The sequence below is a fragment of the Delphinus delphis genome, chromosome 7, assembly GCF_949987515.2.
Source record: "Delphinus delphis chromosome 7, mDelDel1.2, whole genome shotgun sequence".
NCBI classification, from domain to species: Eukaryota; Metazoa; Chordata; class Mammalia; order Artiodactyla; family Delphinidae; genus Delphinus; species Delphinus delphis.
In genome coordinates, this window is record NC_082689.1 from 6,666,537 (window position 1) to 6,682,131 (window position 15,595).

The 15,595-nt window shown below is 43.6% G+C and overlaps 1 protein-coding gene across 2 annotated transcripts in view; it reads right to left on the reverse strand.

Moving 5' to 3' along the window:
• Positions 1 to 2,127: 2,127 nt before the first annotated feature.
• Positions 2,128 to 15,595, reverse strand: part of LOC132428285 (UDP-glucuronosyltransferase 1A1-like) — a 46,126-nt gene continuing 32,658 nt past the window's right edge. Inside the window, exons 1-5 of one of the 2 annotated variants that reach the window (XM_060015893.1) lie at positions 12,530 to 13,457; positions 6,723 to 6,854; positions 5,958 to 6,045; positions 5,450 to 5,669; positions 2,128 to 3,098 (exon numbers count right to left, since the gene is read on the reverse strand). In XM_060015893.1, the coding sequence (XP_059871876.1) occupies positions 2,801 to 3,098; positions 5,450 to 5,669; positions 5,958 to 6,045; positions 6,723 to 6,854; positions 12,530 to 13,393 (1,602 nt within the window). In that variant the 5' untranslated portion in view covers positions 13,394 to 13,457 and the 3' untranslated portion in view covers positions 2,128 to 2,800. Of the gene's footprint in view, positions 3,099 to 5,449; positions 5,670 to 5,957; positions 6,046 to 6,722; positions 6,855 to 12,529; positions 13,458 to 15,595 lie in introns of those variants that run through there. The other variant, XM_060015894.1, reaches the window with a different exon arrangement.

Below are 15,595 nucleotides of genomic sequence, written 5' to 3' on the forward strand. Positions count from 1 at the left end.
GTGAGGGGTGGAGTAGCAGGGAGGCGTGGGCAGTGAGGCCGCGAGGTGGTCCCTGGGTTGACCGGGAAGGACCTTGAAGGAGGGGGGACATAGTCCACGAATCAACATGGGGCTCAGAGGTGTGGGATGGAACTGGTGTGAATGGCTTGTGTTCCAAAAGCCACCTAGGGAAGGAATAAATTGGGCTGGGGTCAGGAGAAATCCTAGCTAGCCATGACCCCAGTCTTCCAATTTGAAGCCCACACATTTGAAAGTTCTACATGTAACACAAAGCAAAAAACAAACCAACAAACAAAGGTGTGGACAAAATTAAAGAACAAGTGGAAGAAAAAAATGCACGTGACAGGAGGGTATTTTCAGTGATTCTGTAAGCACTCAACAAAGCATCAGGGGCTTCCCTCGTGGCTCGGGGGTTAAGAATCCGCCTGCCAATGCAGGGGACGCGGTTCGATCCCCAGTCCGGGAAGATCCCACATGCCACAGAGCAACTAAGCCCATGCGCCACAACTACTGAGCCTGCGCTCTAGAGCCCGTGTTCCGCAAGAAAAGAAGCCTCCACAATAAGAAGACCGTGCACACCGCAACAAAGAGTAGCCGCCTCTCGCTGCCACTAGAGAAAGCCCACGCACAGCAGCGAAGACCCAAAGCAGCCTAAATAAATTTATTTAAAAAATAAAAATAAAGGGAAGGAAAACAAGAAAAAAGTTTAAAAAAAATCATCAGGGTAATACACCCCACAGGAAAACAGGCAAAGGGTACTCTCCAAAAAAGAAATACAAATGGCTCATGAGCTTGAAAAAAAAAAAATTCAACCTTTAATAATAATAACAGGCAATTAAAAACAAAATCCCACTTTTGCCTGTGAAACTGATACTTTCTTTTTTCAAGATAATACTTTATACTGAAGGGAGTGTGAGAACCTGGCTCCTCCATCGATTGAACCTCTCTGGCACAGTTTGGGAATATCTCAAACCATTTGCCCAAGATAACCGTGCATCAGTGCCCCACCCAGACCCCTGTGTTCTTATCTCTTAGTGCACAGGGCCTGACCTCCAACACCACACCTGCATTTCTCTCCAGTGGGATCTCTCTGGGGTTTAAAGCCCTCCTTGCCTGCTCTTGTGGCCGACTGGAAGCGCAGGGAAATTAATACCACCTGGGAGCAGCCAATCACCGACAGGGGCAAGTGCTCAGATCCCCAAGGGCCTTGCCCCTCCGGTCTGGGTAAGTCTGGTGTGTTTTCTGCACTGGCTCCCAGTGTCAACCAGCAGGATTCAGTTCCCACTGCCCACAGAGAGCTGCCTTCTTGGTGGTCATCACTCCCCATCCTGCTCTCCACTCCCCTTCAGGGTTTCCTTCACTTCCCAGATAAACTCCTTGCCTGTGGATCCTCACCTCAAAGGAACCGAAACAAGGGCTTCCCTGGTGGCGCAGTGGCTGAGAGTCCACCTGCTGATGCAGGGGACACGGGTTCGTGCCCCAGTCCAGGAGGATCCCACATGCCGCGGAGCGGCTGGGCCGGTGAGCCATGGCCGCTGGGCCTGCGCGTCTGGAGCCTGTGCTCCGCAACGAGAGAGGCCACAGCAGTGAGAGGCCCGTGTACCACAAAAAAAAAAAAAAGGAACCGAAACAGACAACCATTAATTCGTTGTAAGGCACTTTCCCATGGAAATAGTCATGAATATGTAGAAAGACTTAGCTACTAGGATATTTGGTGAAGTCTTTTTTCTCAAAGAAAATAAAAGTGAATACACCAGGAAGTAGTGGTTAAATAAATCCTGGTATATTCATGAAATAGAATATTCCTTGGCCACTTAAAACACATTAAATATTATACAAAGACCTGGAGAGAACATTCACAATAGGATGAAATGAAGGAAGAATGTTAATAAACACTAGATATATTTGGTATCTTTGCAATATTTTATAACTATATACATTTGCCAAAATATTTACTAACTGTGGTTACTTGCAGGGAACATGGTTAATAGTGAATTTAATTTCCTTGTGTGTGTACACCTCTATATTTTTCAAATTTTCTGTCAGAATCATGCATTACTTTTGTAGTTAGAACATGTAGTTTAACAATAAATAAATGCAACACCCATGAAGAGACCACCTAATAAATATAATTTATACGAATTTATTAATGTTTTTAGTTATTACATCAGAGAAAATATACTTGCCAGTCTCTGTAATTTAGGCTTTTGTCAAACTCAGATCCATTTGGCTCAAGCAATGACTATCTGCTCAGGCATATCACCCATCAATTTTATACATCATTCGTTCCCCCCAAAGTCAGAAATCTATACCATTCATTCATATCATATCAAGTACAAGGAATGAACGTTTCCTTACTTAAATGCACAAAGTGACATCTGGGAAGCATGAGCATAATTTAGAGCCAGCCATTATTGGTAAAGGAATCTATCACAACCACCTACAGATGCCAGAAGATGAGGTTACAACTCTCCGGGGGTGAGGGGGGAGCGGTGGTGGGAAGCTGTGGCTCCCAAACAGGCCCCATTTCTGAGTAGGTAAAGTACTGCAGGTGGAAGGAGGGACCTATCCAACCCTCTTTGCAAGTGATTTGAAAGATGACACGTGTAGTCCAGATTAAAGATACTGGAGGGAGCAGAAAAGATATTTAAATATCTCTACCTGTATGTGTGACTAATGTTTAGATCATTTTTATTTTTTAAGACACACTCTGGGGTGTTATTTTCTGGCAAAGTATTTCTTGAATAAGCATAACATGAATTTAACCTGTGACTCTTTTTGCAAGTTTCCAACCCAGTTCTCAGTGTGCCTTGGATTTATGAGATTTCTTCACTCGCTCTTTTTTCCCGAAGCATTTCCGGAAGGCAAAGGCACAGCCCTTAAAGGTGACGAAGATGACTGTCAGTACGACCGCCAGGAGGAAGCCGATCACATCCAAAGAGTAGTACTGGTACCAGGTGAGGTCATGCGCCGCAGGGCGCAGGTGTGGCGCCCCCTTGTGCCTCATCACAAACTCCACCCAGAATACAGCCAGGTCTAGAGGCTCCATGGGGCGGTCCTTGTGAAGGCTAGAGAGGCGCATGATGTTTTCCTTATAGCTGAACACACAAAGACAGTTATGTGAATGTCTGGAACACCAACAGTAGGGAACCATCCTCTCTCTATGCTTGCTTCCAGTTAGGAACGCTACCAGATTTTCCAAACTTGGCAGTTTCTATTGTAACCAGAAAAGAAAACACACACTAAATATTCTTTATGAAAGAAAGAAAGAAAGAAAGGAGGGAGGGAGGGAGGAAGGAAGGAAAGAGAAAAAGAAAGAAAGAAAGAGAAAGAAGGAAAGAAAGAAAGGAAGGGAGCAAGGAAGAAAGAAAACTGTAAGTTAAAATTATAATTTTAAATTATTTGAAACTTGCTTCCTACTTTTCTTCTTTTCTTTTTAGTGATATCTTTGTAGGCAGTTGATCATACTTTTTTGGTAACAAGATAAAGAAATAAAGGAAAAGGTCATCTCAGAAATTATTAATGATTTCCCATTCAGTGAGATTGTAAACGATCACTTCTAGCCAAAGTAAAAGCCATTTTTAAGTGCCATCTCCAAGACAGTGCTATGCTTTCAACTCAACTGTCGAAACATCAAACCTCCAAGTGCTAACTTTTGCATGAGGCAGTGTCTTTGCAGCCCGTTAAAGAAAAATGGATTCCTGTTTATTTTGGACTGTGTTGATAGCTGAGTCAGAATATCCAAATCCAAAATGGGTTACGTACTTCAACCCTTAGTACGGATGCACTAAAAGAGGAAGGAGAAGGAGGACGACGAGAAGGACAAGAAGAAGGCAAAGGGAAAGAAAAGAGAGAAGAACTTGAAAAGTGAGGCGCTTATTCAGGAGCAGTTATGATCATTGCTTTTCTTGACTATGTCCATCATTTTATTTGTATACATTATTATAATGTACTATTAATATGTGGCCATAAATTGTTAAACATCTTCCTTGTATATAAATCTTCTCTTATAAAATAGATTTTCTTGGACTTTCATTCATTCATTCAATATTTATTGAGCACCTGATATGGCCTGGTTGTATAATCTGATGTTGGAAATTTTTCCACTTTTTTTTATTTTATGTAGGTCCAGTCCCAGCTTAGAGTGTTGGGAACATGGAGATTCACAATCGGAGATGGCTCAGAAATGAAGAGATGAAGTTAGTTAGTAACTTAAGCTGACCGATCAGTGTTTTTTGCTTTTTTTTAATGATAATGTACCAGAGAATTTCTACCAAGTCATTTTTAGGTTACAAGTAGTTGTCCATACCACTGAATGAAAGGTCAAAATTACATCACTAATATGAGCCTCAAGAATGAGTTTCCAGCATCTGGAAAGAAATCGGGCTTTAATTGTGCTATGTGAGCAGCATCGCCCGATGCCGACATGCTGGGCTGCAGGAGCCAGTCGGAATGATGGATAAGAACCACAGCAACTGCTCTGGGAAGGTTGTTACTGACACTGTGAGCACTTTACCCTGGGGTTATGCAGACAATTCTATTTATTCACAGGCATCACACGCATGCGAGCACCATCGCTTCTAGCACGTTTTCCTTGTCCAGGCTCGGCGTCCCCCTGTGTAGTGTGTCCTCCCATCTGAACACACTCCAGTCTTTTCACATCTGTCCTCCTTCAAAGTGTCCCCCTGTGTAGTGTGTCCTCCCATCTGAACACACTCCAGTCTTTTCACATCTGTCCTCCTTCAAAATGAAGCAAGTATGGGTGAAGGCTCCTGACACTGTCATAGATCCGTACACACATGCATGTGCACACGCACATACATGATTGATCATTGGATGAAGTCCACTGCTGGCAATCACTTCTTCTCATAAGGTTTTGATCAGCCTATCACTTGTAGCAATACAATAAAGTTCGTGCAGAGATAATTTGATCTGGTGGCTTTTTGCCTTTTGAATTGTTTCCATAGCCACATTTGAACAAACTTGACTTTGCTTTTATTATAAGCCTTTGTCATATCACATGACACACACAAACACACACACACACACACACACATTAATAAACCCCACGGACAAAATTTCTCACAGGTTTCAGTGCTCGGAAAAGCTTTACCTTTAAGCACCTGGTTTGTTTTTATCTTACGGACACTATGTTTCTTGTAATGGAATACTTCTCTCTTTGCAGGAACTTATAGATCAGACATCTATTATATTGACATTGTTTTTTTTTTAACTGGAGTTTTAAGTATACCAGGGGAAATAATATTTAAGATCACTTCTGTGATAAATTCCCTAGGAATTAAAGCATCTTTTTCTAAAAGGAATAATAATAACCCCAAATCTTCTTGCTTATAAATTAGATCTTGATGTATTTGTTTTCACATCTGAAGATTTACTGTGAAGCGATGGCCAAAATATAAGTAGTATTCCTTGGTAGCTTCTCTCTTACCTTTTGTCACTGATGACAGTTTTCAGGGCATTTTCTAAATCTTTTGAACTCATTTCCAGGATGTCCAAGGTTACTCCGGCCCCTCGGGTCTCCATGCGCTTTGCATTGTCCATCTGATCACCAAACAAGGGCATCATCACCATCGGAACACCATTACATATTCCTTCATAAACACCGTGGGAGCCGGAATGTGTGATAAAGGCCCGAGTCTTTGGGTGACCTGAGAAGCAAAACAGGGAGAGATGCCAGCAGTCAAGCCACTGAGTTTCACAACCTGACATCGTCTAGGTTCTGAAAGCACTCTCAGGACCCAGTGCCATCCACACGTGGCCCTTGCAGAAACGTGCAGAAGAAAATGTGAGTTGAGATGTCCTACTGGGTAAAAAGCAACATGAGATACATTGGCCATAATATTTTCCAGCTAAACAATTCTTTAGAATAGCCCTGCCTGAGCCACTTTCTTAATTTAACCTTGGTTTGACCTACACATCAAATCCTCCCCACGTACCAAGCAGATCATTTTGGGGCAGCCACTTGACAAGTTTTGTATTCTTCGCAAGATTCGGCGGTGGAGTCCCAGTGTACCGCCACAGGACCTTGCAGAAGCAAAAAAAAAAAAAAAAAAAAACAAAGTTTAGGAACATAATATGATTTTTAAAACAAAGCAAGACATCTGCTATAGTAGCTAGAAAGTGGAGTCTCTCTGAATGAATATAACCTTGGCAAGGGTGGGAGGTATAGTGACTAAGAAGGCTTCTGGGGATGGGTAACATTCTGTGTCTTGTTCCAGAGGCTTGATTCCACGGGTCTGTTCACTTTGTGAACTTGTGAACATTCATCAAGCTGTACACTTACGATTTTTGCACTTCTCTGCACTTCAAGGGAAAGTTTACTTAACAAAATGAGTGGGCATAGAACTATTAAAGCAGAAATATAAGAAACAAATCCAGGGTTCTAAGCAAGAGCTTTTTGGAGAAATATTCTTATGCAATATGAAGAAACACTATCCTGCCCATTTTATTTTTAAAAATAAATTCTAATATACTTTTGAGTCACTTAGAGAGAAAGAGACCTCCTCGTGAAGTGGATCATGTTTTAACAGAGTAGTTGAGGGTGAAATTGCAAAAAAAGAACAGCTTTGGATTAATAATTGGGAAGTGGCAGGGAAACCCAAGCCTAAAGCCCAACTCATAGAATTAATTTAGGTACTGAAAGCCTGGGGTTAGAACTCTTGTGAAGACAGATTAAAAAAAATCACGTAGAATCTTCTTACTGTCTGAGGTATTTTGCCCAAAGCATCAGCAATTTCCGTAGCTTTCTGCTCCGGAATCTCTGAGACCATTGAGCCCAGAGAGAAGACCACAATTCCATGTTCTCCAGAAGCATTTACATAGGCTTCAAATTCCTAGGACCAGAAGAGAAATGTCCAGTTAAATTTTTTTCTCATATTCTTTGGCGACAGCATACATTCAGCTATGAATCAGGTATCTTCCTCTTAAGAATGTGATTAAAGGAGTGTGTGTGTGTGTGTGTGTGTGTGTGTGATAGAGACACAAAGCATCAGTGTGTGTTAGAGCATCCCTCCCTCCCTAACTGCCTTCCATCCCACAGGAGGAAGGCTTCCTGCTTACAGAGTTATCACTTGGTTTCTTCTTTGAGATACAGAATCCAGGTAATGTGCCAAGTTTCCAAAAGAAAAGTGATCGGAGGTAAGACCAGATCCACTTCCCCAGGGCTTCAGGCAGCTGGGAAAGTCTGGGACATAAGCAGGCCTTTAAGGGTGGGCAGGGCTGAAGCAGAGGGTTGAAGGCAACGGGGTGGAGGGAGGAGAGGGAAAGGGGCATCCTGGAGAGAGGAGAGAGCCTTTCAGCAGATTCTGGGGAAGGAAACATTGGAGGAGAGGAACACCGTCCAAAGAGGACTTCGGAAAGCTTTCTATGGACTAAAGCTCCCGTATTGCCTGTCTAAGAAAATCTACAGTAAAGACCTGTATTACTTTTCAAGGTTTCTAGAATATTCTTTTATACTGAAAGAATGAATGGAGTCAGAGCAGAAAGCTACAGACAGCATTAAGGATTAGACTCACGATTAAGGAAAAAGCCTCAAGTAGCAAAAACATCCTTTCACAGCTCTCGCCTCCCTGCAGCCTAGGGCAGTTTCCCACACGGCAGCCGAACGCACTTGGATGATTAAAGATCATGTTCATGTCAACTCAGTGGTGAAATTCAACCAGTCAACCGTGCATTTTTCCACCTTTCCTGGAGAAGAATTTCTAAGAGTTTAAGTGAACTTGCCTGCGTTAGCAAGAAGAGTATCCGGAAGTTTATTTGAATCTTTCTTTGCTGGTTCCTTAATGTACTGTGAAAAGTAAACTAGGTGAGAAAAATACAAAATAGGGGACAGGAACTCTTGCCAAGTGTGTCCCAGAGATCTGAGCCCCTTCTGTGGAGTTCAGAGAAGGTCAAGGGCATGTGAGTAAACCCTGACTACCAAACTACCAAAGCCACTGGTGGGAAGGAGAAACAGGCAGAATCTTCACCCACCCGGCGTATGACCCTCACAGAGTGCTCACGTCCTGTCCCAGAAGCTGATTCCTTATATCACTACGTCCGTCATGGTCATCCAAGGAAGGCTGCACAGGTAAGGCTGCTCCATTGTCTCAGGAGGCAGCCAACCAGGACCATCCGCAGGCATTACGGCCTTGGCTATTTAAGGACAAAGCTCAAATGAGGCAACGGGACTTTCTGAAGAAACTTCTGGGCCAGATGACACAGGGAATGAGGAATGAAGAACAGAGAGGGGGCCACACGCTAAGCCCTCTGCAGACTACACCAGCTTGTTGCCCTCTGCATGGGAGGCAGCATCATTCCCAAACGGGGGGGCTGAATTGATTCAAAGTCCTTCCCTTTGCCAACGGCGTCCTATTGCCATTAAGTCGACTTTTTTTATCAAGGAATAATTTTTTTTCTCTTTGTCCGTGCCGTGCGGCTTGTGGGACCTTAGGCCCCCAACCAGGGATTGAACCCAGGCCCTGGGCAGTGAAAGTACAGAGTCCTAACCACTGGACCGCCAGGGAATTCCCAAGGAGTAATTTTGTTAATCAAGTGAGTTTTGGTGTATTTGAACTGTACACCGTGATTGATTTTCCAGTTAACAATGAATCTTACAACCACTAGAACACGAGCAATCCGTGGTTCCCTTGAATAAAGCAGGAAGACAGGATTTTAGAAAATGTCTGTGTGTATGGGGTGAGAATCAGAGATGGCAGGGATCCCAACTAGTAAATACAGATCCTAGTTTACGACCTGGCAAAGGCCCTTCCCTAAAGTAATAAGGAATAGACTTAGAGACGGATGTCAAACAAAAGCTCTGAAAGGATGCAACAAAACGGTTCAATGAGAAGAACAGCAGTTTTAACCATTAGCGTTACAACCTGGAGATGAGCGGTGGGTGTGTTTCAGGAAGAGAGGAAGGAAGCCCCTAGATTCAGCCCTCAACAATAATCTTAGCTCAGCCTGATCTGTTCCCAAACTTCAGAGCCAATGCCAGAGTGCTCCAGGCTTCAGGAAATACATGCACACACACCTGCATGCACACACACGCAGGGGCACACACATACGCAGTGGGAATCTGCTTAAAGGAGATAGAGCAAGGCATAAGTAGGGCAATTTTCCCCCAACTGTTGGTTATTAATGATCTAATTAACTCCTTGAGAGTCTCCAGACGGTTTTATACGTCTCCAAAGAGTGCCAAGGGCATTAGTGAGACTGCGTGATGTGGTTGGCTTTGCCCAGAACTGCGGGGTTTCCTGGGACTTTCAGTGTTAAAACCAGAACAGTCCTGGACAAACCAGGATGCTGGCTCCCCTGGATGTGAGCTAGGAGACTTCAGACGGGGCTCAGCACACGATTTTCAGAGACGGCTGCCAAGCTTGATCCCAAGCACGCCAGTAAAGCCACTGACCGGCCCTACTGCCAGCCCATCCCACTGTCTAGTCTGCCCCCACCAGCCTCAGGCCCTGTTCTAGGGCCCTGGCTCCTGGCAGCTGTGTCTTGGTCTTTCCCATTGGGCCCATCTGAAAGGTCAGGGAGTGGGTATCATCCTCCCCGCCGACCATGCTGAATTTCCTAAATTTCCTAGGACCTCCTCTCCTTCATGAAACCCACTCTCACTTTAACCTTGTCTAGAAAGGGCCAATGTCCCCTCCTTACATACCCTTCCACAGCCACTCAGCCACCGTAGGGTGTGATTAACACAGAAGGAACGTGCAGGGCCATAAACACCCAAAGTTAGGTAATATCACTTGGCTGGAGTTTAAATGCCATGAAAGTCCGTTTACAGAACACAGAAGGGCAAGCTGCAGAGCTTGTGTTATCACGGCCAGTGTCGATTCTGGGCCAGTACAGGATTCAGTAATGGTAAGGTCTACCCCCTACTTGGCAAAAGTTCCCCTAAACCTTGCCCCGATTTCACAGTCTCTGGAATGGGCAAAGAGCGAAGCCATGTGATGACTGAAATAAACCTTGACCCCCCACCTCTTATCCCATTCCAAAAAAATAAGGCTCCCCAAAGCGAAAAGACTTGCCTACTCCAAGGAAGCTTTTAATATAAAAATCCTGACTTTTGCTGCAAGTTTAGTATTTTCAGTTCCAGGCTTTTATTAGATTTTTCCTTCCCAAATGCCTTTTGTTTTGCAAGAAAGCCTCGTGAAACCTTTAGTATGTTGGAAACATGTCGCTTTATCATTATACATTCAGAGCCACTTACAAACATTGCAGGCTTCCCTGGTCGGCACTCTTTCTTTTCCTCGTCATCTTCAAGTATGTTCTCACCCATCTTCTGTTTGGCTATTTTCCTTACAATTAATGTGGATGTATGGATGTCATCTCTGTAACCCTACATGTCTGTAAAGGTGGTCTCTCACCCTGAGAGGGGAGTGACATCTTGGAATTCTTGAGTTTCATGCCTTTGCTCTCGACACTGTTCTATCATCTTTATTCTTTCAGACACCCCAAAGGTATGCCCAGCACCAGGCTGTGCTTTCTCTATGGACTCTCATTACCAAAGATTTTTATCTTTATTCTTGATAAGTTCTGGACCTTTACCAATAGCATTGGGAGTAGGTTGGTCCCCACTAGAGGGAGGGAAGCACAGAGTAACATTCTTTAATTAATAAAAAGGAAAAAAGATAACAGCAACGTGACAAACCAGCAAAAATCAAGAAAAGGGGAGATGACAAAGCAAAATAAAAATAAACTGGAAGAATTATAATCAAATCTATCAATTGTTAAGTACAAACAGGAAAAATTCAACTATTAAAGGAATCTGCCTGACTAGGTTAAGAATATCAGCTCCATGTTGTTTAAAGAGAAAGAAGAAGGTTGATGATATGGAGTAGTAAAGAGGCACTAGAGAAGTGTAAACAAAAATAATGCAGGAATGGTGGTATTAGTATCCAAAAACGGGGAATTTCAAATTGAAAGCACTTAAAATAGGACAAGGAGAGCTACTATTTGGTACAACTTACAGAGACATTCTCACACCTAAGCTTATTTGCACCAAACAAGGCAGCAACCAATACATACTCAATACAATTCACCACTTAGACAAATTTACAGGGGAAAAAATATATCAATAAATGATATAAAAACATGATAGCAAGAAAGGCAGTTGATAACGTTCTTCAGCCTCTCCCATTAAACATCCAAAATAAAGAAGGAAATCATTTAAATAAATAAAGACGGTTTGCCAAAAATCCATGGCAAACTTAACGCAAAGCAATGAAATGAAAATCTCACTTGGATATGCTGGCTAGCTTTCTTTCCTTTGACCTGAGATACGCCCGTTGGTTTGATGATATTTCACCCCTTCCTTTTCCTCTGTCTGAAAGAGAATCATTAATGGTTTTCTATACTCTTAGGTTTTCTCATCTTGCTTTCAGAAAATCAACACCACCTCCTTCTTTCTTCACCAGACCACCCCATCAGACACAAATGTGTCCAACGGGCCATTTCTCAGAATCTTATTGCCATAGGACCTTTGAGGGATTATCAGCTCTCTCTCCACATTACAGGGGCGGAAGACAGAGTATGGAGACCCTGTCTTGCAGCAGTGAGGTGGAGGCATCCACCTGACACTTGATTTCTCCTGGTTTTCTTCCCGCTGCCCAGAGTTTCTCCTGGCTGTGACAATTACATGATCATTTAAAATATGAACCACGTCAGGGGCACGCTGGAAATAAGATTCATCGCTCTCCAAGGGTGATGATAGCCCCATAGTAGGAGCCAGACTCAGCACCTGGAAAGTGCCTGGGCTACCAGCAGATTCTCAACCAATACTTGAAAAATAAATGAATGCACGCCCACTGAAATGTCATCTTCTTGAAGAATCCTTCCCAAACCCCCTTTTGAAGGAGCCTCTCCTGCTATTCTCTATCTCCTCTGTTGAGACTTGGAAGAGGATGTGAATGCTACTTTTCTGCATGGTGTAGGGGAAAAAAATTAACATATAAGCATTTAAGAGAGATGCATGAACTTTCTGCCCATTGTCAGAACCTGGCTATCTGGTGATTTGCTTAGTAGAGGAAATGGAACTGCAGGATTCAGCCTATCAGAATATCTAGAAATGAACCTTTAATCAGGAACATAAAGGCAATTTTCCCTGCTGGGATCTATAGATATCAAAAAATGATTTCAGCAATCTTGACTCCTGTGAGCCTGACCCAGTCACAGGCAAAGTGCATAAAGCACAATTTTGTTCTCTGCAAGGAACCCTGAACCCAGCATGCTGTGTTTATGGCATTTAAACGGTGTTGCATCTAATTGATTATTATCTGCTGGAGCACACAGAATAAAGTGGCCAAAATACACTTTCCTGAAGTATCTGATAAAAGAAATAAGCCAGAAGATGATGCCAAAGACAGCTATAAATTACAACTCAGACCTAGGAGACTGGTGAGATATCAACGAGAGAGGACATTTGAGACTATCTCAGCATGCTCATTCAGCATCTGTGGCGAGCTCATCTACCCAAAGCACTTGCTAGACTACAGGCATTTAAAGTTCCCACTCAAATACACACCTGAGATAGTGGCTTTTTGCTAGCGCAGTTGATCCCACCAATAAAAACTGTATTGGGCATGATGGGCCTTGGGTAATTATTTACAAAGTCACTTCTGAGAAGCCAGATAGATGCATAGCTCATAAGGTCCTGGAGAGTCACGTCTTTCTGAAGGACTTCCGAGGCAAGTGGTGCGTACGGGGAATAAACCACATTGCACAGAAAGCTCTCTGACAAGGCAATGAGTATGTTCTTCACCCGCTGCAGGAAGGTCATGCGATCTGAGTTAAAGGACAGAGGCCTGGGCACATAGGACGGTGGGTTGGGGCACTGGGTACCCTGGAAGTCCAGGCTGCACGGCAGTCCATTCAAGAAGAACACAGCAGGCACAGCCAGGTACTGGGCCACGATGGGGCCGCAGGGAAGGAAAGGGTCTGTCAGTACAGCATCAAAGCTGCCTTCTGCCAGGGAGGACATCAACTCCTTGTTGTGCAGTAAATGGGAGCAGGCGGAAAAGAGTAGAGCTGAGTCATCTTTGATTTTCTTGTATATTTTGACCATGCGCTGCAGAAAAGGGTCGTTCTCAAAAACACTATGCCCAAGGTTTATAAAAGCCACTTCCAAGTCCTCCCTTCGGAATGGCACGGGATACCTCTTCAAGGTGTAAAATGCCCCTTCTTTAACGTACATGGAGGCGTCGGGTGCGAGGACCACTATGTCATGTCCCTTGCGCTGCAGCTGCTGGACGATCCTGACCAAACTCAGCCAGCGGCTGCCGTCTATGGGGACCACCAACAGCTTCCCACCCTGCGTCAGGGCAGGGCCAAGCGCACACAGCAGCAGGCCCAGGATGAGTGGACGTGGACCCTGGGACCCTGCTGTCATGGTGCCCCTGCCGTTGCTACCAAGACTGTCACCTGCCGGAGGTCTGCCCTCTCCCACTTACACAGCGCAAGAACCAAACTGTACACCAAGTTAATGTTTGATTAGGTCACATGACAATCGCTGTCAGTCAGCTAGTGGTACCTGGAAGTTTACTTTTAGAGATAAAAAGGGTACAACTTAAAAGGTACAACAAAGAGACTAGGTCTCTTCATAGGCAACAACAGTTTAACTGGCTGGAATCCCTTAACAATCACTTGAATCACATTTTTTTTATCTTTGTTGGAGTATAATTGATTTACAATGTTGTATTAGTTTCTGCTGTACAACAAAGTGAATCAGCTATATGTATACATATATCCCCATATCTCCTCCCTCTTGAGCTTCCCTCCCACCCTCCCTATCCCACCCCTCTAGGTGGTTGCAAAGCACCGAGCTGATCTCCCTGTGTATGCGGCTGCTTCCCACTAGCTATCTGTTTTACATTTGGTGGTGTATATATGTCCATGCCACTCTCTCAGTTCGTCCCAGCTTCCCCTTCCCCCTCCCCGTGTCCTCAAGTCCATTCTCTACATCTGTGTCTTTATTCCTGTCCTGCCCCTAGGTTCATCATAACCATTTTTTTTTTATTCCATATATTTGTGTTAGCATACAGTACTTGTTTTTCTCTTTCTGACTTACTTCACTCTGTATGATAGACTCCAAGTCCATGCACCTCACTACAAATAACTCGATATCATTTCTTTTTATGGCTGAGTAATATTCCATTGTATATTTGTGCCACATCTTCTTTACCCATTCATCTGTCGATGGACATTTAGGTTGCTTCCATGTCCTGGCTATTGTAAATAGTGCTACCATGAACATTGTGGTACATGTCTCTTTTTGAATTATGGTTTTCTCAGGGTATATGCCCAGTAGTGGGATTGCTGGGTCATATGGTAGCTCTATTTTTAGTTTTTTAAGTTACTTCCATGCTGTTCTCCATAGTGGCTGTATCAATTTACATTCCCATCAGCAGTGCAGGAGAGTTCCCTTTTCTCCACACCCCCTCCAGCATTTATTTTTTGTAGATTTTTTGATGATGGCCACTCTCACCAGTGTGAGGTGATACCTCATTGTAGTTTTGATTTGCATTTCTCTAATGATTAGTGATGTTGAGCATCCTTTCATGTGTTTCTTGGCAATCTGTATATCTTCTTTGGAGAAATGTCTGTTTAGGTCTTCTGCCCATTTTGGGGTTGAGTGTTAGTTTCAGGTGTACAGCAAAGCAATTCAGTTATTTTTATATATATATATTCTTTTTCAGATTCTTTTCCATTATAGGTTATTACCAAATACTGAATATAGTTCCCTGTGCTATACAGTAGGTCCTTGCTGTTTATCTATTTTATATACAGTAGGTATATGTGTTAACCCAGCACTCCTAATTTATCCCTCCCCCACTTTCCCCTTTGGCAACCATAAATTTGTTGTCTACGTCTGTGAGTCTGTTTCTATTTTGTAAATAAGTTTATTTGTATTATTTTGTAGACTCCACATATAAGTGATATCATATGATATTTGTCTTCCTCTGTCTGACTTACCTCACTCAGTATGATGATCTCTAGTTGCATCCATGTTGCTGCACATGGCATTCTTTCATTCTTTTTTATGCCTGAGTAATAGTCCATTGTGAGGTAGATAGATAGATAGATAGACATACCCAGCCACCGCATCATTTTTTGACTCATTTATCCAGCCAGCATCTATTGATTCTGGCACAGTACTGGGCTTGGAGTCTCCAGCAGAAACCACCACAGATGCGTCTCCCACCTCCCCAGAATTCATGCTCCATCTAGAGAGACAGACTGACAATCTAAACAGATAAACAGACACATCAGAGGTTGTGACCTAGCAGGCTAAGAAGGAAATGAATGCTGCTGGAGTAGAGAATGATGGGAAAGGAAGCCCAACTCAAGTCTGTGTGCACAGAAGGCCTTTCTCAGGGCAGATCTATATCCATTCAGGGAGGCAGTGAGAGAGCACTCAGTAAATAAGAAACCAAAAAAGGGCTTCCCTGGTGGTGCAGTGGTTGAGAGTCCGCCTGCCGATGCCGGGGACACGGGTTCGTGCCCCGGTCCGGGAGGATCCCACATGCTGCGGAGCGGCTGGGCCCGTGAGCCATGGCCGCTGAGCCTGCGCATCCGGAGCCTGTACTCCGCA